This window comes from Entelurus aequoreus, linkage group LG13 (assembly GCF_033978785.1).
Source record: "Entelurus aequoreus isolate RoL-2023_Sb linkage group LG13, RoL_Eaeq_v1.1, whole genome shotgun sequence".
Classification (NCBI taxonomy): Eukaryota; Metazoa; Chordata; class Actinopteri; order Syngnathiformes; family Syngnathidae; genus Entelurus; species Entelurus aequoreus.
In genome coordinates this window covers 48,240,742-48,268,388 of record NC_084743.1, presented here as the reverse complement: position 1 = coordinate 48,268,388, position 27,647 = coordinate 48,240,742, and the positions used below count along the sequence as shown (strand labels likewise).

The window sequence follows — 27,647 nt, the reverse complement described above, 5'->3', positions numbered from 1 at the left end:
AAAAAAATATACCAAACAAAAATGTCACAAAAAATATCTATCATGTGGAAGAGCATTTCATTGTTCATAGACACAGCCTATTGTATTAATTTTCAGACCAAATAAAGAACATTTTATTATTCATAATTATATTGTAATAGATTATTAATATATCACATAATTAAAATGAAGAAAGGTTCCACTTTTCCAAAATGTGCTAGCTTAATGCTAATTTACATAGGAAATGCCATATATCTGCTACTGATTAGCATTAGCGGTATTACATGGCGATGTTAGACACACACAGACTGAGATACACATTTGCAAATTGTTTTGCCACAATACTAATTCCCTAGTACAACACTATGTATTGACTCACGCGGGCATAAAAAAGGACAATAAAACATACTTTACATAGATAATAAATACTTTACTACAAATATGAATATACACTACATAATGCAAAAGTGGAAGGTGATTACATTTGGACATCGGGGCAGACATCTAAACATTAGAATTGTACTCACATATGAACTAGCAAAGAAAGTGAAGGGCTTGTGCAATTCAGTGCAGGGATTAGTTTATAGAGCAACATGGGGGTGGAAAAAAAACATGACTCAAAAGACATCCAGACGTTGATGGCAAGAGAAAAGAAAAAGGCTACGAGAATGTGCCCTTCTCTCTTTAAGGCGGCTGAAGGAACAGTTAAGATCAGAGCTGGGAAGTCGACACTTCATGTGAACCAAGTGCTTTATGATAAAAGGAATGATACCTCATGGAATAATGCATGTTACACACCCACAAGGCCAGCACACAAACAGGGCAGTGAGACCTTTACTACATTTCTACACCTTAGCAAGTGCTTAATGATGCTGAAAAAAAACAAAACATGGGGGACTTTGCAAAGATGACCTGTTGCTATAGCAACGCACTCCCGGTTATGGAGGGGGACGCGGGGTCAGCATTAGCACCGCTTTAAATACTCGCAATATGATGGATTTACACGTGACAAGGTGGCCATGGTAACAACAACAAAAAAGGGAGGGTGATAATCCATTGATGTAAAACCTCCTGAGTGCGGTTTAAGGCCAACTGGTGAAAAAGAGACGCAAAATCATCTAAAGTGGGAAATAACGTGTGATCAGAAGGTCTACATTTGACTACATGTGGTCTTTTCTACACAGATGCAACAGAAGTACGCCATGGCGAGTCTGGAATTTGTCAACATTACAGTACCGATACTTAAAAAAGCCACAAAAAAGTATCAGAAGTATTAAATGTAAACACTAATATCAACACTCGTCCCACAGGAGGAGACATTAGAGTACATGCACACGTTTACACTAACTGTTGTGCTTAGTGTTATGGTGTGTGTGTGTGTGTGTGTGTGTGTGTGTGTGTGTGTGTGTGTGTGTGTGTGTGTGTGTGTGTGTGTGTGTGTGTGTGTGTGTGTGTGTGTGTGTGTGTGTGTGTGTGTGTGTGTGTGTGTGTGTGTGTGTGTGTGCGCGCTATGGAAGAGATCACACATTCATATAGTGCGAAAATGAAAAGATCATTCCAAATGAAAAAGGGACTGCCGAGACATACGTTACTAGCATACACATACACACACGCGCGCGCACACATGCATGCACTCTCTCACACACATGCACGCACGCACGCACGCACATGCACACGCACACACACACACACACGCACACGCACAAACACACAAACACACAAACACGCACACACACGAACGTCCCCCAGGAGCTGGAGAGTCCAGGCATGATGGCGATGATGCACTGTACAGAGAGAGGGGTTTCCATGACACCGGAAGAGGGGCTGGACCCAATCAGCGAGGAGAAAAGCCTGTTGCTAAGCTACAGCCAACCACCTGCGTCATGTCCCAGATCTGTGGAGACAAATAGGCAATGAGAAGAAACTGGCAAGTGTCATTTTTATTTATTTTTTTTACATGTAATCTTTCATTTCTTATACTAATTAAAAGTAATTTATATATAACCAGAATGAACAATATGTCGCATATAATGTGTAGTCTGGGAACAGACTTGGGGCTGTCAGAGTCTTTTTGTCCGGAGCAGGACTCCAAACTGGATTTAAATTGAAATGTTTACATTTAAAACAGTGCTTACAATACCAATCATCTATGAGTGAGATCGGCCGATACTGTATTTATGGTGAGTGTTAGTAACAGTTTACCAATATCAACACAATATTTAAACTAGTTCCTTATTCTCTTTCATTATATTGAGCAAAACAAAGCCAATGGTAAACAGTAACTAAAGAAAATGAAAAATTATTATCCATTTCTCATTTGAATCAGACACCGATCAGTATTGGACGATGTACGTGAAAAAGGATTAAACTATTTATTTGTAGTCCTCTGGCTGACAAGCGGCTAACAGCTAATTATGTGTCTCCATACACAGTGTGGACCCGCTCTTTAAAGCGAATAATAATATCCTCTAAATAAACTGCATTTCTTAGAATCTTAAATATTAATATCATGTATCGTTATCTTTGGAGGATGAAGCTAAACATGTTAAACACCGAGCGAATAAGGAACTACTTTAAATATTTTGGCTTGTCAATAGCACTCACCATACATACATTCAAAAATATACTGTTATTTCATATATTGGTATCGGCCGATCTCACTCATAGATGAACGCTATCGGAATTGGTAGAGTAAAACCATGCTCGAAACATCCCTAATTTAACACTTGTGGTTTTTGCACTTAAAATCCTCTGGTGTCCAGGAAATTTGTCCCTGAGAGTTTACCAAAAAGAACTAAAAAGAATTTTGAGAAAATAAAAATATCAACCTAATCACACTGTCGTCACCACCATAGTATGGATCGATCCACCCTCCTCTTACATGTCGTGTACTGACTGTGACAATGCTGAAACACCAACAGTTGCTGTTATATTATCCTGTTTCTAGACTCTTTTTAATCTACTTGTTAATTTTATGTTAAATCTGCTTACTTCCTGCTGTAACGTGGTCTTTTTTTTGGTGTCGTTTCAAGCTAGTTTAGCTGTTAGCATGCCTGCTCCTGGCTTGCTCTCAGTGTGTAACATGTTTAGCCTCGTCTTCCAGTGATAATGCTAGATGATATTGCTACTTGAGATACTAAAAAATGCAGTTTATTTGCCGTAATAGAAGTGAATATTATTAGCTTGAGGGAGCCGCTTGACACTGTGTATGGAGACAGACAATTAGCTGCTTGTTACTTTTTGTCTGAGGCACTAAAAATAAATAAAGTTTCAGCCAGAGGGCATTGGCATTTGTTATCGGCATTAAAAGGCATCGGCAATGGCGATAGTTACTTTTTCACTAAATTGGTGGCCAATCAATTAAAAATGCTAAACGAAAAACAAATATTGTATTTTCTGGACTATAAGTCGCTACTTTTTTCCAACGCTTTGCACCCTGCGGCTAATTTATGGATTTTTCTTCGCTAATGGCCATATTGCTTTGTATTCAACAAATAGTTTTCAAATCATACTGACAGACACTGAAAAGGTGTGTTATTGTTTGTGCTATGGCGCCATATTTTGGACAACTTTGCTCACTACAGGTGCTGTGGGTTGAAAATGTACTTACTATTTTGTGCCTTGAACTAGAAGTATAACCATCCATATCGTTTCAGCTCGAAAGGATTCTTCATTCATTCACAATTCACAATTGTAAGTTTTACAATTCAAACTAAAACTATTCATACTTACTAAACCTTCCGATGTGTGATGTCTGTAGGAGTGTTTTCATGCATATTTGTACGTGTCATCGTAATGTAATCAAGCTGCCGTTAACATACTAACACGTTTACAAGTGTCCGTGTTAGTATTTATTATTTATTAACCTACGATGGCATTCTTTTTGTATTGTTACAGTTTCATAAATCCACCAAAACGTCACTGTGGAGTTATTGAGTCTGTTTAGCTGATTGGAGAGCTAGCTTCCACAGTTAGTGGGTCCATGACGATGACATCTGTTTTTTTTTTATCATCAGTTTTACTGTACTGTTACAGGCACCGTTTGAAAACAATTAAGGTATGTCAATAAACATATACAAAACCTTTCATACCGGTATATATCTGCAGCTAATATATAAAACCATATTTTTGTATTCTAAAATTTGGCGGGTGCGGCTTAAATACCACTAGCCCTGGAAATATGTTGTACCCTATACTAGCCAGGCAAAACATGTTACCTCTGTGTTATAGGTGACAAAAAATGAATGTCATATATTATATGCGTAGGTGGTCTCTTCATCATACTTGCCAACCCTCCCGAATTTTCCGGGAGACTCACGAATTTCAGTGCCTCTCCCGAAAATCTCCCGGGACAACCATTCTCCCGAAAATCTCCCGATTTCCAGGCGGACAACTATATTGGGGGCGTGCCCTAAAGGCACTGCCTTTAGCGTCGTCTCTCACCTGAAAAGGAGACTATTATATATGTCTCCGTTATCCATAGGTTTATCTATAACCCATAAAGTAGGCAGGCACGGAACTATTTCTCAGCGTGTGTTTATTCCAGCCGGCACGTTCATACACTGACACACAACAACCGGATTCCCATCATGCATTGCTTCAAAACTACGGCAAGTTGTACTATCCTAAATTTCCAGGTGGACAAACAATATTGGGGGCGTGCCTTAAATTCACTGCTTTTAGCGTCCTGCCGTCCTCTCACCTGAAAAGGAGACTATTATATATGTCTCCGTTATCCATAGGTTTATCTATAACCCATAACACGGTGGCCGAATGGATATAGTCACTCATGAACGGTCAGAGAAGCACAAGGCTGGTCACAGCCCAGTATTATGGGCCACCTTGCAAGCAACATTCCGTTCTCATTTGCGGATGTTTTCAACAAATCCGTGAAGGATATGTTCCCGGATTCAGAGATCGCTCGCCAGTACTCAAATGGCAGAACAAAAGCTACTCAAATAGTGAAAGGTAAGTGTTTTTTTTTTTTTAAGTAAGCAGCAAGTACAGTACAGTTAGTAGAACAACTGTGTTTTCATTACTGTTTACTGTACTAATATATATATATATATATATATATATATATATATATATATATATATATATATATATATATATATATATATATATATATATATATATATATATAAGAAATACTTTCATTTCAGTGAATTCTAGCTATAAATATACTCCTCCCCCTTAACCCCGGCCCCGCCCCCCCTCACCCCGCCCGCCCCCCCAATCTCCCGAATTCGGAGGTCTCAAGGTTGGCAAGTATGCTCTTCATCCAGCTTTGCCACAGCCAGTGCGAGTTGGTACCACTGCCCTGGCGCGGCGGATTTTGTGTACCAGCTCGCGGTAGAAGCGATCGCATTAATGAATTCACTCCCATTAAGAAATGCAAAAAAAAAACCTTTGGAAATTTTCTTTAAAGCAGAACGGGACAGTGAAGAGTATAATGATAATTATAATACACAAGATGGTGCGTGTGTGTGTGTGTGTGTGTGTGTGTGTGTGTGTGTGTGTGTGTGTGTGTGCGTGCGTGCGTGCGTGCGTGCGTGCGTGCGTGCGTGCGTGCGTGCGTGCGTGCGTGTGCGTCTCAGAGAATCGCAATCTCAATTTTAAGCGAGAAAATCATGATTCACATTTTATGCAGAATTGTGCAGCTCGAGTCCAGAAGATGCAGCACAGCTTCAGGCTATGTCAATGAAAACACAGATCTTTCTATACACACAAAGCCCTGGAAACATCCTGAATGTTTTTTGCGTGATTTTAAAGACAAAAAACAATGTTTGCGTGTGGACAAGAGGCCAAAATGCATGGAAAAATATGTTTTCAAAAGAACTGTCAACCTTCACAATGCGGTCACTTCCACAGGTGACCATCAGGCCTCTGGATGGGTCCATGTGCATGCGAGCGATGTTGTGTTTCCCCTCATGGAATGTGGCCAACGGAGTTCGACTGCAAATACACAGACAAAAATGTGCACAGTTAACCAGGCTTGTGCCCAAGTGGTCATGAAGCAGAAAAAGAAGATAAGTCTTCAGGTGCAAACGTGTACAGAAGACTTGACTCACTCTTCTTCCTTGATGGAGTCAAAACAGGCGTCGCACACTCGCACTTGGAACTCAAAGCCCATGATTGGATATGTGGAGCGTTTAGAACTACATTTCCCACACACAGCTTTGCCACACTTCCTGCAGTGGTGCTGCAGCACAGTAATAAACAAGCCGAGTAAGATTCAGTAAGAACGGTTACAAAAGCACCCTGCTGCTGACACAACACGAGTACCTGTCTGAGTCCCAATGTCTTGGTGTCCCACATCTGCTTGACATTCCAAAAGAAAGGCTGCTCACACTTCTGACAAGAGTCGCTTTCCAGCCACTGAGGTGCCTGCAGACACATGAAAAAGTAAAAGCTAAATCAAAATACCATTAAAATGACCACAGATTAGCTTTTCAGTATAATAATTGTTCCATATCAGCCATTATAAACTAACATACACAAATATGGTGGTACCTCATTTTTGCCAATTTTTTTGCTCCAGGTTTGGTGGAGTCATCAGACAGACAAACATTGCATGTAACAAAGTAGTTTGTTTGCCCGCATTTTATTCCCCTGAATCAAGTGATCAAACAAAGAATCCCACAAGTTTGCGCTTCAGTTTCTGTGTTTTTTTTATTGAATAAATAAGTAACCTTTGGGCCAAAGCAAGTTGTGACTGTGAGTGCCAGCACTTTAATGAAAAAGGTGCGAAATAGGGGTGTTCTCATTTATTTACTCGTATTATTTTGTAGTGTGGAATTTAAGAAAATTCTTGATCCAGTGAAATTACTCAAACAGAGAGCAATAGCAGGTATGAAAAACACTAACCTATTTATTACTAACCGTCTCAAATTGACTTAAGCTTTATATAAATTGGAGTGGGAATTGCTTTTTTGGATAAACCTAGAGACCACAATAATTCATTAAGTTCATGACACAGTAAGTTGAATTATGTGAACATGTTTGTTATTGGAAGTAGTATGCAAATATCATTATTTGACACTTGTTCATATTGACAAATGTGTTTTAAACACCAATATTGTTTTATTAAGTATTCTTATTACGTATGTCTATCTTTTGTGCTATTGTGTGTCTAGCTGTTGGGTAGTTTCTAGTTTTGAGTGGCCTACCCAGGTTGCCTTTTGTAAATTACTTCAGTAAAATAAAATAAAATATCAACCTTGTGTGCTTATTGGAGGACATTTAGCTGTTAACTGATTCTCAAGCTTTCACAAGGTTATTGTATTGTTGCTTGTATTGGAGATTTTACACGCAGCCGATGTAATCCAACTTGTTTTTTGCTGTTATGGAAACGATATATACTGTACATCGGATCTGGACACCCCCTAGTCACAACCCACACCCTTTGGAAAGTAATATTGCTGCAAACCTCTTCTCTGGCTGTGTCCATGTTCCACACGGCGATACCTCCGTCAGCTGAGCACGACATCAACTGCCTGGTCAGCTGCATGTAGCACAGAGCCTGGACACGCTCACTAAAAAAAAAAAAAAGAGTCAAAACACCAACTTTGGTCAGAATGTTGAAATGGTTACATAGTTTCATTATACATATTAAAGTTAAAAAGTTAAAGTACCAATGATTGTCACACACACACTAGGTGTGGCGAAATTATTCTCTGCATTTGCCCCATACTTTATAAGTAAAACCAAATCCTATTAAAAAAGAAATGTGAGGTGAGTCAATGGTGTAAAAATGGGCAGGGCTTGATGATAGTGAAAATCTGCATGGAAACCGGTGGAGTTAAAGACCAGGCAGTCAGAAGTTAGTGGCATCACTAAGGCCTGAGTGTGACAAAAGAGTCTGGAAGAGAGTGTCAACAAAAGGCACAAATGTACTGTGGCCGACATGGGCTCTTAACACACAAACTCACACGGTATAAAAAACAAGTGTGACAGAAAAATGCTGCAATCACATGAAGCCTGCAGGATCAAAAACAAATGCAGAAAACCAATGTTACACACACAAATCCCCCAAAACACATGCAAGAGAAAATTCTGCAATTTCAGAGAACAATACAGAAGTTTACCAGGCTATTGGTTAACGGTCATGCAGTTATGGGGAAAGTGAGCGTTTTTGTGATTTGCAGCATTTTTCTTTGGCATTTGTGTTTGATCCTGCAGTGTTTATGTGATCTCAGCATTTTTTTTATACAAAATGTTCCCGTTGTATGTTTTTCATAATGTTTGTGGGTTGATATAATTTCTGTGTTTGGAGCGTTTGGACATTGTTGTGCATTTGTCCCTATCGGCCACCGTAGATATGATGGATTTTTTTATGAACATTTATTGAGTATGTCATTTATTCAGTTCCATATTGTACATGTAGTACATAATATACATACATATAGCCGGACAACAATCTAGGGCTCAGTACCATTATTATTGTTAAAAAAAAAATTAAACATATCTCAAACGTGTAATGGGAAGAAGTGTAAAATTTTTGCATCCCACCTCTTTTCCATAGTGCATAGGGGCTGCGTAACTAGTTATTTGAGAGCAGTGTGAAACCAGTATCAAATTCAATGGTGATACAAAAACAAAGAAGAGATAGCAGATTGAGTGAGGCTGCATGACTTACTGGTGTCCATGCAACAGTAAGGTGCGCCCTTTGCGTCCCGCTATGTCCCACATGATGACGCTGTGGTCGGACGCCCCTGAGAAGAGTAGCCTATGGATGGGGTCCCAACACAAAGCTCCTATGCTGCCTGGAAAATATAAGAAGTCATTTCAACGCTTGAGCTTGTTTGCTGGTGCCACCTCGCGCATGAAGAGAAACCTGCATGTGTTGACTCTTTATTTGCATTGAATTACAACTCTATGTCCTCTACAGTGTGACATAAACTGATTATTTGACAAATGAGCATAAATCATTTTGACAAATTAGGTTATTAAGCAATGAGACAACTTTTAGTTATCTTTTGATTAAGTAATTTAACAATTTTATTTATGTTTGTTCTCAGCAGTTCTGTTGTACAAGCGAGCATCTCTCCAACAACTAATCCTTGTTTCTATATTTTTGGCAAACCATGGAATTTTAAACATTTTATGTTACGAGTAACTTGCCCGATATTAAATAACAGAACCTCGATTTACAACCCCACTATTTGCATCTTTTCGATTTACAAACTTTTATATCAAGGCAAGTGTGCCTCTGTGTGCGAACCATGTTACTTTGTAGGAACGCTTTATTTATTCATTTTGTGGTCAGCCCCAAGGCAAAAAGCAGGGTGCAACATTTTTGGGGAGGCGTAGCCCTTCAGGCCACTTAATGCGCTTTGCAGTACACTATTGTTTTTTTACCTTTTGTCCATTTTTGTAACTCAATATGAGTCCCAAAAAGTAAACAGACGCTCAAAAGAGTGGAAGAATTGACCACAGCAAATTTTGATTGTGATGAGACCGGACTTTTCTGGAAAAAATATGCCAGAGCACACTTTTTTCACAGCGGAGGAAAAGACACTACTTTCAGCAGCACAGGAGCAGCACTCAAGGTTTCTAAGAGAACAGTGGGCTCCATAATCCTTAAAAGGAAGAAGTTTAGGACGACCTCAACTCTTCCTAGACCTGATCGTGCAGCCACACTAAGCAATCGTGGGAGAAGACCCTTGGTGATACAGGTAAAGAAGAACCAAAGATCACTGTGGCTGAGCTCCAGAGATGCAGAAGGGAGATGGGAGAAAGTCAACTATCAGTGCAGCCCTCCACCAGTCGGGGCTTTATTGCACAGTGGCCCGACGGAAGCCTCTTCTCAGTGCAAGACATATGAAAGCCTGCATAGTTTGCCAAAAACACATGAACGACTCCCAGACTCTGAGAAATAAGATTCTCTGGCCTGATGAGACCGAGATTGAACTTTTTGGCGTTAGATCTAAGCAGCATGTGTGGAGAAAACCAGGCACTGCTAATCACCTGCCTAACACAATCTCAAGAATGAAATGAAACATGGTGGTGGCAGCATCATCATATCGGGGTGTTTTTCAGCTGCAGGGACAGGACGACTGTTTGCAATTGAAGGAAAAATAAATGCGGCCAAGTACAGAGAATACCTCTTCTAGAGTGCTCAGGACCTCAGACTGGGCCGAAGGTTCACCTTCCAACAAGACAATGACTCCAAGCACACAGCTAAAATAACAAAGGAGTGGCTTAGAAACAACTCTGTGAACATTCTTGACTCTTGACGAGAGCCTTGACCTAAACCCAATTGAGCATCTCTGGAGAGACCTGAAAATGGCTGTCCACCAACATTCGCCATCCAACCTGACCGACCTGGAGAGGATCTGCAAGGAAGAAAGGCAGAGAATCCCCAAATCCAGGTGTGAAAAACTTGTCGCATCATTTCCAAGATGTCTCATGTCTGTACTAGCTCAAATTGAGTAAAGGGTCTGAATACTTTTGACCATGTGATGTTTCAGTTTTTCTTTTTTAATAATTATTTGCATTTTTTTTCTGACAAGATGGGGTGCTAACCATACATAAATTAGAAAAAAAATGAACTTTTTTGACTTTAGCAAATGACTGAAATGAAACAGAGTGAAAATGTAAGGGGGTCTGAAAACTTTCCATACCCACTGTATGTATACTTAAAGGCCTACTGAAACCCACTACTACCGACCACGCAGTCTGATAGTTTATATATCAATGATGAAATCTTAACATTATAACACATGCCAATACGGCCGGGTTAACTTATAAAGTGACATTTTAAATTTGCCGTTAAACTTCCGGTTCGAAACGCTTTGAGGATGACGTATGCGCGTGACGTAGACCGTCGAACACGGGTATGCCTTCCACATTGAAGCCAATACGAAAAAGCTCTGTTTTCATTTCATAATTCCACAGTATTCTGGACATCTGTGTTCGTGAATCTGTTTCAATCATGTTCATTGCATTATGAAGAAGGAAGCTGAGCAAGCAAAGAAGAAAGTTGTCGGTGCGAAATGGACGTATTTTTCGAACGTAGTCAGCCACAACACTACACAGCCGGCGCTTCTTTGTTTACATTCCCGAAAGATGCAGTCAAGATGGAAGAACTCGGACAACAGAGACTCTAACCAGGAGGACTTTTGACTTCGGTACACAGACGCCTGTAGAGAACTGGGACAACAGAGACTCTTACCAGGATTACTTTGATTTGGATGACAAAGATGCAGACGTGCTACTGTGAGTATGCAGCTTTGGCTTCTAAACATTTGATCGCTTGACCGTATGTGCGCAACTTTTTTTTGCGTATGTACGTAACTTTTTTTAAATATATAAGCTTTATGAACCTTGGGTTAGGTGAACGGTCTTTTGGGCTGAGTGATTGTGTGTGTTGATCAGGTGTTTGAATTGTATTGGCGTGTTCTATGGAGCTAGGAGCTAGCATAGGAGCTAGGAGCTAGCATAACACGTACCGTACCGTACGTGCGCGTCACGTACGTAACTTTTTAAAAATATATAAGCTTTATGAACCTTGGGTTAGGTGAACGGTGTTTTGGGCTGAGTGATTGTGTGTGTTGATCAGGTGTTTGAATTGTATTGGCGTGTTCTATGGAGCTAGGAGCTAGCATAGGAGCTAGGAGCTAGCATAACACGTACCGTACCGTACGTGCGCGTCACGTACGTAACTTTTTAAAAATATATAAGCTTTATGAACCTTGGGTTAGGTGAACGGTCTTTTGGGCTGAGTGACTGTGTGTGTTGATCAGGTGTTTGAATTGTATTGGCGTGTTCTATGGAGCTAGGAGCTAGCAGATGAGCTAGGAGCTAGCATAACAAACACGCAGGTGTTTTTATGCAGGATTAATTTGTGGCATGTTAAATATAAGCCTGGTTGTGTTGTGGCTAATAGAGTATATATATGTCTTGTGTTTATTTACTGTTGTAGTCATTCCCAGCTGAATATCAGGTCACCCCCGGCTCTCACAGCATCTTCCCTATCTGAATAGCTTCAACTCCCCACTAGTCCTTCACTTGCACTTTACTCATCCACAAATCTTTCATCCTCGCTCAAATTAATGGGGAAATTGTCGCTTTCTCGGTCCGAATCACTCTCACTTCATGCGGCCATCATTGTAAACAATAGGGAACTTTGCGTATATGTTCAACTGACTACGTCACGCTACTTCCGGTAGGGGCAAGCCTTTTTTTTATCAGATACCAAAAGTTGCAATCTTTATCGTCGTTGTTTTATACTAAATCCTTTCAGCAAAAATATGGCAATATCGCGAAATGATCAAGTATGACACATAGAATAGATCTGCTATCCCCGTTTAAATAAAAAAAATTCATTTCAGTAGGCCTTTAAATGAACTACAGGGGTTATACATTTTGAACAAAGCACCAAGCCCTGTAAGTTGGATAGAGTTTTTTTTTTAAAAGAAAAAGAAAGAAGTATATTTATTTAGCGCTTTTCTCTAGTGATTCAAAGCGCTCAAAGTTGTATGTAACTCAAAGTTACATATAAGCCAATGTGGGTGGCACTGGGAACAGGTGGGTAAAGTATCTTGCCCAAGGACACAAGGGCAGTGACTAAGATGGAGAAAGCGAGGATTGAATCTGGAACCCTCAAGTTGCTGGCAAGGCCGCTCTACCAACCAAGCCACGCCATTTTTTTATTTTTTTTTACAGAAATCAGGTCATGAGTGATTTGCATTTTCCATCCAGTAATTTTGTACTGCTTGTCCCTCTTGTTGGTGGGAATTTTGAAGGTGTTAAATGCCACATTTAAAAATGTTCAAAGGAGAATGCTGTGTAGTGAATCAGCATGTGGAGTCAGGGATATTATCTGGTCAGATGAGTCATCCGGTTCTCAATGTACTTGAAAAAATGACCAATGAAAAAAAAAAAAAAGGCCAAATTAGAACATGGAGGTGTGTTGGTGTGCCCCTGCAAATGTTTATCATGTTATGAAGGAGAAAATGCTTAATTAAGTGAAATTACTCAAACAGAAAACAATGGTAGGTGTGAAAAACCCTAACCTAATTATTATTAATCATCTGGAATGGATTTATGCGTTCTTTAAGTTGAAGTGGAGTGGTAATTGTTGTTTCTTTGTAACACATATTAGCCACTAATTCATTAAGTTAAGCTTTTGACACAGTAAATTTAATGATGTGGACACATTTGTTACTGGATATTTTCTAATATGCTTTTGCCTTGGAGAGTTTGTATATGTAAGTGTATCCAACTATAATTATTTGATTCTTGTTTATATTGACAAATGTCTTGTGTGATATTTAGTGCTTAGCTGTTGGGTAGCTGCTAGCTCCTAGTAGTATTTAGCTTTTGTTAATATTTTCACTAAAATACAAGAAAAGATCAACTTTGTGTGCTTATTGAAGGACATTTAGATTTTAACTGGCTGTTCAGCTTTGTGCGGTCCGCTCCCTGCATGATCAGTGTCCGAGCTTGGTCCGCATTGCCAGCAGTAAGTCGGACATGATTCCAGTGAGGGTTGGACTCCGCCAAGGCTGCCCTTTGTCACTGATTCTGTTCATAACTTTTATGGACAGAATTTCTAGGCGCAGTCAAGGCCTTGAGGGGATCTGGTTTGGTGGCTGCAGGATTAGGTCTCTGCCTTTTGCAGATGATGTGGTCCTGATGGCTTCATCTGGCCAGGATCTTCAGCTCTCACTGGATCAGTTCGCAGCCGAGTGTGAAGCGACTGGGATGAGAATCAGCACCTCCAAGTCCGAGTCCATGGTTCTCGCCCGGAAAAGGGTGGAAAGTCATCTCCGGGTTGGGTAGGAGACCCTGCCCCAAGTGGAGGAGTTCAAGTACCTCGGAGTCTTGTACACGAGTGAGGGAAGAGTGGATCGTGAGATCGACAGGCGGATCGGTGCGGCATCTTCAGTAATGCGGACGCTGTATCGATCCGTTGTGGTGAAGAAGGAGCTGAGCCGGAAGGCAAAGCTCTCAATTTACCGGTCGATCTACGTTCCCATCCTCACCTATGGTCATGAGCTTTAGGTTATGACCGAAAGGACAAGATCACGGGTACAAGCGGCCGAAATGAGTTTCCTCCGTCGGGTGGCGGGGCTCTGCCATCCGGGGGGAGCTCAAAGTGGCTCCTCCACATCGAGAGGAGCCAAATGAGGTGGTTCGGGCATCTGGTCAGGATGCCACCCGAACGCCTCCCTAGGGAGGTGTTTAGGGCACGTCCGACTGGTAGGAGGCCACGGGGAAGACCCAGGACACGTTGGGTGGGTAGACTATGTGTCCCGGCTGGTCTGGGAACGCCTCGGGATCCCCCGGGAAGAGCTGGACGAAGTGGCTGGGGAGAGGAAAGTCTGGGCTTCCCTGCTTAGGCTGCTGCCCCCGCAACCCGACCTCGGATAAGCGGAAGAAGATGGATGGATGTTCAGCTTTGTGCAAGCAAACGCGCTGAAAGACTGCTTGTGCCGCAGCGCTCACCCTGTATAGCCAAGATTTTAGATGCAAGCTGATATAATCTGACACCTTTGCTGATATGGGACGAATATGAAATATCGGATGGAGACACCCCTTTTACAAAGTCCTGTCCAGTGACAGGCCTTATCAAAAAAGGCAAGGATGACAACATAGCATACCCGCCTTATCTATTCCTGTGACTTTTATGTGTCAATGAAAGGTTAATCCCATCCCAACTAAATGATTAACTAGATGATTGGTGTGACAATTACACAGCTGCCTGACATCAACACACAGGAGCAGTACAAAGACATTTGTTTTCATTATGAAATAATGCGTTAAGCCAAAAACAAACAGTTTTTTACAGAAATCCGGCCATGACAAAGCATGACGAAATGTTTCAAAAGAAAATATGATATATCAGTGAAGCAACGAAGTATGACTTGTTTTGGAAATATTTTGCTTTTAGGACAAAAATAGTTTGTTTTCTAAAATCAACAACTCAAATGTTTTCACTTGTTCTGTTGTAAACTTCTGACAGCCTATGTATTATAGTGATATATAAAGTCTTATTACGGCGTTGGCCAATGCAACACTGGCTCGCTCCGTGCCATCCAAAGCTTGACGGATTTATTTATTTTTTAATAATAATAGCTAAATGGCTAATCAACAAGAGCTGTGGTTGCTCCTTCTCAGAAAACACTTTTGTTGTGGCAGAAAATTGCTTCTTATGCAGTCCAACCCCTACAAAGAGCTGTAAAAGGAATCAAGAGATGGTGTTGGATGTTACAGCCTAATGACTACGCAGGACATAATCTAAAACTTTCTTCATTATTTCAGTCATTGTTCATTTCAATTGAGCCTTTATTCATTCTGGTATAGGAATGGAAACAGATGGATACCTAGGTTAATTATGTACCTACTGCCATCTAGTGGAAGAGCATGTACGTGTCACCGGCATGAAAAAATGTGAAAGACAAACCTTTTTAATTAGGCTTTTAAATGATCATGTTTAACTTTTCTTAGGTTCTTAATTTTTATTCTGTTATTTTATATTTTATTTATTAATACTATTGCTGCTACTATTCTCTCTGTGTTATGTTTTTATTATTGTATTATTTATATTAAATTTTTATATCCATCCATCCATTTTCTACCGCTTGTCCCTTTCGGGGTCGCGGGGCATGCTGGAGCCTATCTCAGCTTACATACATTTTAAAATATGTTTTATACTATTTTTAGATGTTCTCCCTGTGACTGCGTGGGTTCACTCCAGGTACACCGGCTTCCTCCCACCTCCAAAAACATGCACTTGGGGATAAGTTGATTGGCAACACTAAATTGGCCCTAGTGTGTGAATGTGAGTGTGTTGGCACTGTGATGAGGTGGCAACTTGTCCAGGGTGTACCCCGCCTTCCGCCCGAATGCAGCTAAGATAGGCTCCAGCACCCCCCGCGACCCAGAAAGGGACAAGCGGTAGGAAATGGATGGATGGATTTTTAGATGGCTTTCATTTTAGTTATTCTCAAGTGTGGATGCCTCAAAGGTGGCGTTTTTCCTCAATTCTCAGATGAACAAATATACATATTATTTGTAGTAAATAAATCATAATTATTATAAGTGGGGGGCCGTGCGTTTCCCACCTGGGCCTTCAGTGATATCTGACTTCAATGATTACCTCTCAAAGTACCATAATTGATGTCACCACATGACCATTGCTGGAGAAATACTATACATGAACACATTTACGCCCTACTGTGCATTGAACCAACTCAACAGTATACAAAACGGGTTATTTTCTGGCGCATTAAAAATCGATTAAAACGCATCGGCAATTAAAACATATTTTTTGGTAATGTCAAAATTAAAATTGCAAAAACAAATTCAAAGTGAAAAAATACAATATTTGAACACAATATTCGACGTCGGCTGAGGCTGACATCGTCTCACAAGATGTAGTTTCTATTTAAATATCCTTCTTGAAAATGGTCTTGCAAATATATTGTAGTGTTGGATGGGTTAATAACGGTCTTTAGTTGAAGATGTCAAGAAAAGATTTCACTCTGCACGATAAATGACATTTTTAATTATCCTTTTCATTTAGAACACACAGGTGAGTGAAGGGTATTCTTAGTCAACAGCCATACATGTCACACTAAGGGTGACTGCATGAACAACGCCAACACTGTCATAAACATATGCCACATAGTGAAACCTTACTAAACAACAATGACAAACACATTTCGGGAGAATATTTGCACCGCAAAACAACATAAACACAACAGGACAAATACCCAGAATTCCCTGCAGCACCAACTCTTCCGGGACGCCACAATATACAGTATCTGCCACCTAATCAACGTTTTGTTCTCCTTCTCTGCTATCCCGGTCTGGCTACGGCGCAACACTTCCCGCTTCCTGCTACATTGAAACTTGTGAATGGATACTCACTTTGAATGACAAGTAAGTATCCAATCACAGTCTCGTTAACATCAGGCTACTAAGATAGGCTACTGTCAACAACTTGTGATCTGATTGGCTATCGCAACGGTCTCTCAACCCTATGTGTTCTCAAATTAATCCGCTAACGGTCCCGATGAGTATCCAATAACAGGACACGTAAATGTCACGTTCAACGTGAGGCCATCTAGAAGGCCTTACTGACAATAACTTGTGATCTGATTGGCTATCGCAACTGTCTATCACTGTATGTCCCGTTCGCTTGCAGCGCACGGATGCCCGCATTGTTGATTCTGAAGGCCTCCGGCAGATTTCGTACAGCATGGTAACATAAGCTAGCTGAATTCTGAATGCATACAAACTAAAACTAAAAACAACAGCACTGAAACGAGCATAATATGACATGAAGAGAATATGAATACTTTTAGATATTTAGGGAAAGTAAATTAAAAAATAATTGTATCTTTAATTATGATCATGATTTCTGGTTATGTTAGGCCAGCAGAGAAAGCCTTGCTGGCCCTGACGGCACAACACTGATTATTATAGAACCATCCATCCATCCATTTTCTACCGCTTGTCCCTTTTGGGGCCGCGGGGGGTGCTGGAGCCTATCTCAGCTGCATTTGGGCGGAAAACCAATTAAGTCAAATTGCGTAATTTTGCGCAGCACACCTGATGATCTCTCATGGAACTCTAATGTACGGCTGCACAGTGGTCGGAATTCAATTGGATTATACAACACCAGCTTCTAGTTGGGTACTAATGTGTGGGGCATGACAAAGTCCTCTCCGTGAGTCGCTAATCGGCTCCAGGTGAGTTGGCTACACCTGGTCTGCAAAATGAGGTCCTTTAACTCATGCAATACTGTTAATTAGTCTCACCAAATCTGGATAGTGCTGTGATAACTGGTATGAGGTATACGATATCGGTCATGTATACATTTACCTTCATGGCCCTTTAGTGTAGTAATGATAGAATAGGTCTGCTTCTCCAGCTTCAACAGCGTGATCTGTCCTGAGTAATCGCCAACGAAGGCGTGCTGGGTCTCATGATCATATCTGAGCAAAGAGTTAGAGTCTACAAAAAAACGTGAAGGACATGATGTACTTTATAGACAGCAAGTGAATGAAGGATACTGTAGGCAGGAAGCCCAGGAAGTGAAGTAGTGTCTCCCCAGCATGCTGCCGCTCTGGGTGCACATCCAGCTCACACTCTTGTCATGGCCGGTGCTCACCAACCACTCACTCTCCAGGGTAAACACCATATCAGAAATGCGATTCTGGTGAGCTGCAAAACACCCATAAGGTTTAATCTATTACATTCAGTCTTGGAAACGCGCAGTAGTTCCAAACCCAATTTGGACCTTTCTCTGTGCTGATCCCAAAAATCTCTTTACAATGCAAATTAATCCAGACTTAGTCAGTCAAATCACTTCAGATGTTTTGTCCCTGCATCACTCTTAATAAAGGATTTCCCCTCAGAGAGATGTCTATTTTTGGTGTCAATTATCTGGACTGTTTACCCCTTAATGAAGTGCATTGATTACAATCGTGGGCGTAGCACTAAATTCTGGGGCCCCAAACATAAGACTCCTAAAGCATACACAGACACATGCACTAAAAAACAAATGATTGGATGGATTTGGTTGAAACCAGCTTTTATTAAACATCTAAAACCTGTTTTTTGAATTTTTAAGGATGTGAATAACATATCTAAGTTAAGTTAAGTTAAGTACCAATGATTGTCACACACACACTAGGTGTGGTGAAATTATTCTCTGCATTTGACCCATCACCCTTGATCACCCCTTGGGACAGACCTAGGCATTCTGCGGCCCGCGGGCCACATCCGGCCCTTTGTACGTCCCTGTCAGGCCCGCGTGAGGCCAATCATAAATTACAAAATAAATTTTAAAAAGTATCTATTTCGAGTGTGCAATACAACGGTGCTGTTTTTGTTTTGAAAAGCGTTATTTGTATTACTTCCGTGTGGACGTATGCTCGTGCGTGATTGTGAGTGAATGTGAACAGCGGCAATCACAAATTACAAAATAAATTTAAAAAAAACATCTATGTCATGCGTGCAATACAACTGTGCTGCTTTTATTTTGAAAAGTGTTATTAATGGGCGAATGTCCTGGTGTAACCTGTGAGTGAAGGTGCACAGCGACAAGTGATGCCCGGTTATCCCCGAGACGCTAAAAAGAGAAAAGTTGATGACGAATGGCGTGTTTTCACGTGTTTTCAACAAGACATGGACTGCACAGGTTGCTGTGTTTAAAGAATATAGTGTAACGACCTGCTGAAGTTGATGTTGTGTTCTTGAGTTGCGGAAATGAGGAGTGAGGATAGACGTGCGTGTGGAAGGAACAAGATAAGTTGAGCTGTGTTAGTATAGGTTGCTCAATAAAAGTTTAAAAGGAGCGTCAGACTTGGTGTGCACTTCTTCTGGACGCTACATTTAAGTTAAGTTAAAGTTAAAGTACCAATGATTGTCACACACACACTAGGTGTGGTGAAATTTGTCCTCTGCATTTGACCCATCCCCTTGATCTTGGTATCATAAGTAAAACTTTGTGCATACTGCCGCTGCTTGTGTGCTCAGCCTGCTACGTCATCGGGAGGTACGTGCCACGATGTTTCCTGGCGACTTTGTCAAGATGGAACAGGAGGGGAAGTACATTGAGTGGGGACTTAAGGTGCCGTGTGAATCCCGGACGTGAGGAGCTCGCCGCAAAGAAAGAAAGAAAGAGAGAGAGAGAGAGAGAGAGAGAGAGAGAGAGAGAGAGAGAGAGAGAGAGAGAGAGAGAGAGAGAGAGAGAGAGAGAGAGAGAGAGAGAGAGAGAGAGAGAGAGAGAGAGAGAGGGAAGGAGAGATGAAGCGTCTACAGGTGCAGCGCACGCTGCTTGGCATGGGGGAATTCCGCCCTCAATGAAGACTCCCAGGTTTGATGGCAAGGCGAACTGGGAGGAATTTCATCCCACTTCTGACACCAATTGTAGTGTCCAGAAGAAGTGCACACCAAGTCTGATGCTCTTTTTAAACTTTTATTGGGCAACCTATACTAACACAGCTCAACTTATCTCGTTCTTTCCACCGCACGTCTATCCTCACTCCTCATTTCCACAACAGCAACGCTTCCTCCTTCTTCGCCAATGACCTTACAGGCGTGCTACGTTCACAACAAAGAGGATGCAGGATAAAGTGACAGAAATTGAAATTTTTGTATTGTATTATACATCAGGAAGTGTTGTGTAAGAAAGTGTTAAAAATAAAACCATCAAAATCCATATGCTTTTGTATAAAGATAAGTTAGGTTAAATGAAAATATTATTATTATTATTATTATTTCTCTTACGGTATATCAAAATAATTTGAGCAAAATGTTATTGAAATATTGTTGGTGTGGCCCTCCAGCAGTGCTCGGGTTGCTCGTGCGGCCCCCGGTAAAAATTAATTGCCCACCCCTGCCTTGGGAGGTGAGGGGAGCAGTGTTCTCTGCATTTGACCAATCACCCTTGATCACCTCTCTGGGAGGTAAGGGGAGCAGTGGGCAGCAGCGGTGGCCGCGCCCGGGAATCATTAGAAACATATCTAAATAAACCCCCTAAATAATTTGGTTTTGCTTTGTTTTTTACAAAAAAGTTAACAAATGCAAGGAACAAGGGGCTAGAATATGAAGTTAAGTCATCACTATTCATTTAAATATGACTATAAATCTGTCAAGATTTCCTTTAATTTAGAGTGTAAAGTAGAGATTAGCTGATACACACATTATTATCATTAGTGAATAATACGAATCATAATCATTATTAATACGGTAATCATTATTATGGCAGCACGGTGGCAGAGGGGTTAGTGCGTCTGCCTCACAATACGAAGGTCCTGAGTAATCATGAGTTCAATCCCGGCCTCGGGATCTTTCTGTGTGGAGTTTGCATGTCCTCCCCGTGACTGCGTGGGTTCCCTCCGGGTACTCCGGTTTCCTCCCACCTCCAAAGACATGCACCTGGGGATAGGTTGATTGGCAACACTAAATTGGCCCTAGTGTGTGAATGTGAGCGTGAATGTTGTCTGTCTATCTGTGTTGGCCCTGCGATGAGGTGGCGACTTGTCCAGGGTGTACCCCGCCTTCCGCCCGATTGTAGCTGAGATAGGCTCCAGCGCCCCCCGCAACCCCAAAGGGAATAAGCGGTAGAAAATGGATGGATGGATAATCATTATTATTTTGGTTATATTATTATTAGTGCATCTCCTGGGAGTTAAGTCTCCCGCTGTCTTTAAAATCTAGTCACACCTCTGTAACTTTAATCGAGGGTCTTTGAACGAACCACAGTTATTGGCAATGAGACGCAAATGTGAAACTTGTATATAACTTTCCACTATGCTGCCACAAATACACTACCGTTCAAAAGTTTGGGGTCACATTGAAATGTCCTTATTTTTGAAGGAAAAGCACTGTACTTTTCAATGAAGATAACTTTAAACTAGTCTTAACTTTAAAGAAATACACTCTATACATTGCTAATGTGGTAAATGACTATTCTAGCTGCAAATGTCTGGTTTTTGGTGCAATATCTACATAGGTGTATAGAGGCCCATTTCCAGCAACTATCACTCCAGTGTTCTAATGGTACAATGTGTTTGCTCATTGGCTCAGAAGGCTAATTGATGATTAGAAAACCCTTGTGCAATCATGTTCACACATCTGAAAACAGTTTAGCTCGTTACAGAAGCTACAAAACTGACCTTCCTTTGAGCAGATTGAGTTTCTGGAGCATCACATTTGTGGGGTCAATTAAACGCTCAAAATGGCCAGAAAAAGATAACTTTCATCTGAAGCTCGACAGTCTATTCTTGTTCTTAGAAATGAAGGCTATTCCACAAAATTGTTTGGGTGACCCCAAACTTTTGAACGGTAGTGTAGATGTATACTATCTGTCTTTCTTGCTTATATAATTTATTCCTTGTTTTAAAAATGCTGATGCTGTGTGTGAATGCTTAAAGGTGAGCTTTTATGATGTCCGTGTTGCGTGAAGTATTCCAAGCTAAATTTGTCGCTAACCGGGTGGAATGTACCATTTTGTCTTTTTGATAAATTGGTGTTGGTTGTCTTAAACATTTAACACATATACACACACACACACACACACACACACACACACACACACACACACACACACACACACACACACACACACACACACACACACACACATATACAAACAAACAAACACACACACACACACACACACACACACACACACACACACACACACACACACACACACACACACACACACACACACACACACACACACACACACACACACACACACACACACACACACACACACACACTTTGACGGATGTGTAGTTTAATATAGAGAGTCAAAACCGCACCAGATCAAAAAATCCCAGCTCTCATGCTGAAATTACATGTTGTTTTTACAATGTGCATGTTTTCCAGCGTTGAATCTACAGTATAATATGTGAGGATTCAGCAAGGATTCAGTGTACCAAAATTTTATGTAGACTGACTTACTGTATTACAATTTTAGATGAGCACTTCTAAACCTGTTGTCTGTGGACTATAGGTCAAAGGGTCTGTGAGTATCAGATTAATATGTGCATTTATATTTACAATACAACCCTTGTCCTAATTACCATATTCCCATTAAAGCAGGTATATGGCCAATAATATAGCTATATGGTAAATGGCAAGTATATTGTTAATAATATGACAAACAACAATAAACCTCTAATTTGAAAGTAGATTAAATGAGCGGAGATGTAGTGGTTGCAGAACTACAGTAGTATTTTTATATGCACAAGAGAATGGTATTTTGTGATAATACATAATATTGAATAAAAATAAGAAATGTTCAATATAACAGTTGTTATATAGTTATATTTCTGAAGTGGATGAATTTGGAATATTTGTAATGACTACTGTTGATGAGTTTTGTGCAAAGACCAAGCCACCATGAATAACAAATTTTACCTGATACTTTTAGAATTCATTGTTTTTTAAATTGCAAATTACATAATTATCATCATATATTCACCATATTGCTATTCTGTGTGGAAAAATGTTGCCATTAAAACAAGTGGGATAGGAACAAAACCCAGTAGTGCTTGTCAATTGATGTGATGTAATAATTAGGGCTGTCGCGAGAATAAAGCATCAACTATGTAGCTTTAACCGCGCAAATTTTTTTAAGGTGTGATTAATGTGCATGCGTGCTGTCTCCTTTTTGACCCTCAGTCCATTCCGTAGCGTGGGAAAACATAATGGCGTTCAATTACTGCTTAGCCAAAAGCGGGGGAAATAGCGAGCAGAAATGCACAATGTCAGGTCCAAAGCCATGGCAAGTCGCTCTCCCGACAAGAAAAAACTTTTATCTTCAAATTGCTATGAGATTACATCATTGGAGCGAGAGTGGAAGGTGCACTGCTGCCCCTTGCAGAGGACGAGCTTCACGTCTGTGTTTGGATTACAGTTGAGTGCATTAATAACATAATATGTAGATTGTTACACTGACTGCTTAAGTAAAATAGGGTAAAAACTCATCAGAAAACAGACCGAGGTAAGTCTTTTTTTTTTTTTTTGGTCACAACGTCAAAAAATGTCAACACACCGCTTCTCGAACCAATCATGCTTTGCAAAATTAGCGCTACGCTTCACATCTGGTCTAACTACCTAACAAAATGAAAAATGTTTTTACATTACGATCATGCTTTGTCAAAGATGTTTTGTATTGTAATCTGTGACATTTTTTTAAAAAAATGTTTCCTGGAAAATTTTAATAACGTGTATATTATTTTATAATCTGTTCTGATTGATAGTCCGCAATCACAGAATCACAGAACAGGGAAGTGCTGCGCTTCAAGTGTTGCTTTAAGACACGCCTCGCCAAATATTGCAATTAGTATTACCACCTTTGCTTCAAACTTAGGTAAACATTTAAATAATCATTCAGATCTGCACAAGGAGTTTAAAGAGTGACAGGTAATAATGTAGTTGTTACACCTGTACTGCTGTTCTGCTCCGGTGCAGACCATAGTAGAGGTGCACAGGGCAGACGTTCCCTTCAGCGTTGATGTTTTCGTCGGGTTAACACACTTCAATTTACCTGTCAATGGGTGTGTTAAGCTCCACTTTCAGGTCAGAATGACGAGGCCGCCGATTTGTGACAGTCTGGTTGCTTTATTGTTAGTTTTGCAAGACACAACCAGATCCGTTCATCACTCAACAGCGCAGTGCAGCGCTACCCGCTCTCTCTCTTTGCTCGCCCACTCACTCACTAACTTCACTCAGACAACACATTGCCATTCTCACAAACACACACTCTACTCTCATAAGTTACCCAGCACCTCTGCTGTGCACATGTAGATACATAACATGTAGATACGTAGACGGTATCGGGACAACCCTAGTAACAATCCACATTTTGTGATATTAATGCATGCAACTGGTATCTAAACATGGTGTAGCTCCTCCTTTGAATGCAAGTGCTCCGACAGCAAGAATACAAATTCTGTAGTACTACAAAAAAAAATGTGTTTGTGTCATTAAAAGCGTGTTTATGTCCTTTTTGTGTTGAGCTGTTTAAAAAAGTTTAATGCTTAAAAAAACATTTTAATAAAGCAAACTAATTGTCTAGTCATGGTAATAAAAACTTGAAAATTATCTGTCTAGGGTACACATATCAATGATGAAAAATTACATCTATCTGCGATCATCGCGATAAATTTTGAGTTAACTATGAACAACGTGCGATTAATCGCGATTTAATATTTTAATTGTTTGACAGCCCTTTGTAATAAAATATGAACAGTGTTTCCCCACAGGATTGCAAACTGGGCATCAATTGTAATTTTAGACATTGTAGGAGAAAGGAATGTGGGAGAGACAAAAAGTGGGTTTAAAAAAAACAAGGGAAGCAGAACAAATCTGTTTAGTACTACAGATTAACCTTTGAATAACCTTTGTTTTTTGTTGTATGTAATATTTTATATGACATTGTTATTGAAATAAAGACTAAAAAAAAGAAAACCATGTGACTGCGGGCACAAAAATAACTGCCACAAAGATTTGACGGAAGTGACGCATGCGTGGAGCTACCAGGTATTCCGGTACCGATCGGGTAGTGACAGCACCCACTGCTTGTTGAAAGTACCGATACATGCTTTCATGTCAGTCTCCGTAAGTATTCAATAAAACCAGAAAAAAAATTGCTAGATCTGATGATTAGAACAATGGGAACGTTCGACAAAACAGAACTTAATCTACTCAACAACACACACACGTAACTTGTTTGTCACATCTGAACTACTTTAAATATGTCATTATCGTAACATCTTACCAGGATATGTTTTAACATGGCTCATTTTGTTGAAATCTTCAGAGATGAGAAACTCCTTCAGGTAGAGCAAACAGAAAACAAGTTTCAGATCAAACAACGAACCCACCCTTGAAGGCATTTCAAGTACACCCATTTGAAACGTTTATGAGAGATAAATTTAGTTTCAACAACCAAAGGACTAAATCTGCCCTTAGAGCGACGAATAGGAAGCCATTTAGTATTTGGTTTACTCACCACAACAGCTCCATTATCTTGGCCAATGAAGATGCGTCTGCTGTCATGGTGATATGACATACAAGAGCAGGGAGCTGAGGGAGAGACATGGAAATTGGCACTTTGTATTGGGTTGTGCATCTAATGAATGGAATTTTCCACAACCGTAAAACACATTTGAACAGTAATAAAAAATGTTTTAAAAAAAGGCTATAGTGCCGTCTTACTTACAGGAGACTGTATGGAAGATACTCGGCCAGTATTGTCCGCTGTCTCTTTTCAGCCACACTCGGATGGTTCTGGAGATAAAATACAGAATGCAATAATCACAGCACTGTTCCATGTGTGCCCCCCACCCCCTTATTGTCTGATCAATGCTTTCAAAGTTGAATGGTGTAACTGTGCTCACATTCACCTTCAAGTTCAACAGCATAGAAAACACAAACTGCTCATGGGTATTGGCAATTCAACACAGTTAATGGTTTTCTAATACATGTGCCTTTCCAAAATGTCATATTCCAGCACTATTCATTTTTTTCCATCACGTTTTAGCTGTGGTCATTTACATATTTAAAAGCTTTAAGCACAATAATAAATGAATGAAAGTGTTTTAATTGCTTTTTATGTAAGATTAGGTTTTATGCACATTTTACTTTATTGCGGAATCTACCAGAGGACTGATGACATCTTCGTTTAATTTGATAATAGGCCAAGACCCGCGACACAGCTGCATGTAATTTTATTAAAATGCTAAAGAAAATGTTACGCATTTATTCAAATATAAATATTTGTGTTATTATTAGTCATTAGTATTAACATTTCTGCTTTTTATTGTTACATTGTGCAATATTTATTTATTGGATTGCTATATTCCTATTTACAGAAGTACTTTATTCAAGACAGAAGTTTTGCTCCTAATTTAGTTTGACAATTACACTTTGCGAAATTAAATTACATATATTCTGATAAAATGTTTAGAAATATGCTCAGAATAAGATCAAGTGTATGTTCATGCTATGTATCCTGTAAGTCATTGTTTGTCAACTTTCAAACTACTAGTTTTTGATCAAGTAAAAGCGTTCATTTGAATTTATTGATTTCTTTGAAACGTTGGCAACACGGACTCTGCTGCTACTCCATCTTATTGTATTAGACATAAGGAGGATAAAGATAAAGGATAGAAACAAAGGAAAAGGATTTTGAAACAGTTTGTGTATAGTCTCTGTCTGTATGTTTTAATATAAATGCTGTACTCTTATATAACAGAACTCCTGTGGTAATTCCTTGTATGTGTTGATTATATTAACGACAAGATTTGCGTCCAGGTACAAGTCTTTCCTCCACAAACAAATGTGAGTCGTCGTTGGTTGCTGTGGTAGAATCCAAGCTGATATTGCTAATCTTTTATTTTGAAGCTCAGTTTACAATGAACAGGACGTCACTGTGTGCACATTTAATGCTGTGTAACGAGATAGGAGTTATGTTGCTATTGTCGTTTCATGATGAAGTTAACCATACCATAACATATGAACAGAACAGATTTATTGTTTTAATAAAAAATGACCAGTTGAGACCTTTTTAAAAACGGTCAACCATGTTGACATCAACTTAAGATGGCGCTTTTTACCAGCAAAGTTGCGATCAGTGTTTTATACTGCCTACTCATCCATGAGTCAGATTGATACCGATATTGCTCACATGTACTTACTGTACATCTTTGATTTTCTTTATGGGGAGTGCTATTGACAGTTTAACAATATCAACACAATATTCAAACTAGTTCCTTTATTGTCTTTTATTACATACAATTGTTTAAGCAAAACAAAGTCAATAATACACAATAGAAAAGCAAAAACAAATTTCTGCTATTCATTTCAACCCTCTGTGTTTTGCTCTCGAAGTCATTTGTTTGAGTTTGTTAAAATTAACAAAAACAACAACAAATTATTTTGAGGAAATTAAAATATCAATCCGATCACTCTAGTATTGATCATATACCGATACGATACCACCCTTAATATCGGCACCACCGTACTGACTGACAATACTGACACACTAACTGTTGTTCTATTATCCTCTCTCTAAGCTCTTATTTATCTATTTGTTAATTTCATGTTAACTGCTTACTTCCTGCTGTAATGTGGTTCCTTCTACACCTCTTAAAAGTTTACTAAGCACTTATTTCTTGGTG

At 39.9% G+C, this 27,647-nt stretch overlaps 1 protein-coding gene across 1 annotated transcript in view; it reads right to left on the bottom strand.

Moving 5' to 3' along the window:
* Positions 1-388: 388 nt before the first annotated feature.
* Positions 389-27,647, bottom strand: part of wdfy1 (WD repeat and FYVE domain containing 1) — a 35,276-nt gene continuing 8,017 nt past the window's right edge. Inside the window, exons 2-12 of the mRNA XM_062067945.1 lie at positions 25,688-25,755; positions 25,478-25,551; positions 25,244-25,298; positions 18,012-18,162; positions 17,821-17,933; positions 8,621-8,747; positions 7,412-7,517; positions 6,268-6,369; positions 6,054-6,184; positions 5,829-5,937; positions 389-1,873 (exon numbers count right to left, since the gene is read on the bottom strand). Of these exons, the coding sequence (XP_061923929.1) occupies positions 1,814-1,873; positions 5,829-5,937; positions 6,054-6,184; positions 6,268-6,369; positions 7,412-7,517; positions 8,621-8,747; positions 17,821-17,933; positions 18,012-18,162; positions 25,244-25,298; positions 25,478-25,551; positions 25,688-25,755 (1,096 nt within the window). The 3' untranslated portion in view covers positions 389-1,813. The remainder of the gene's footprint in view (positions 1,874-5,828; positions 5,938-6,053; positions 6,185-6,267; positions 6,370-7,411; positions 7,518-8,620; positions 8,748-17,820; positions 17,934-18,011; positions 18,163-25,243; positions 25,299-25,477; positions 25,552-25,687; positions 25,756-27,647) is intronic.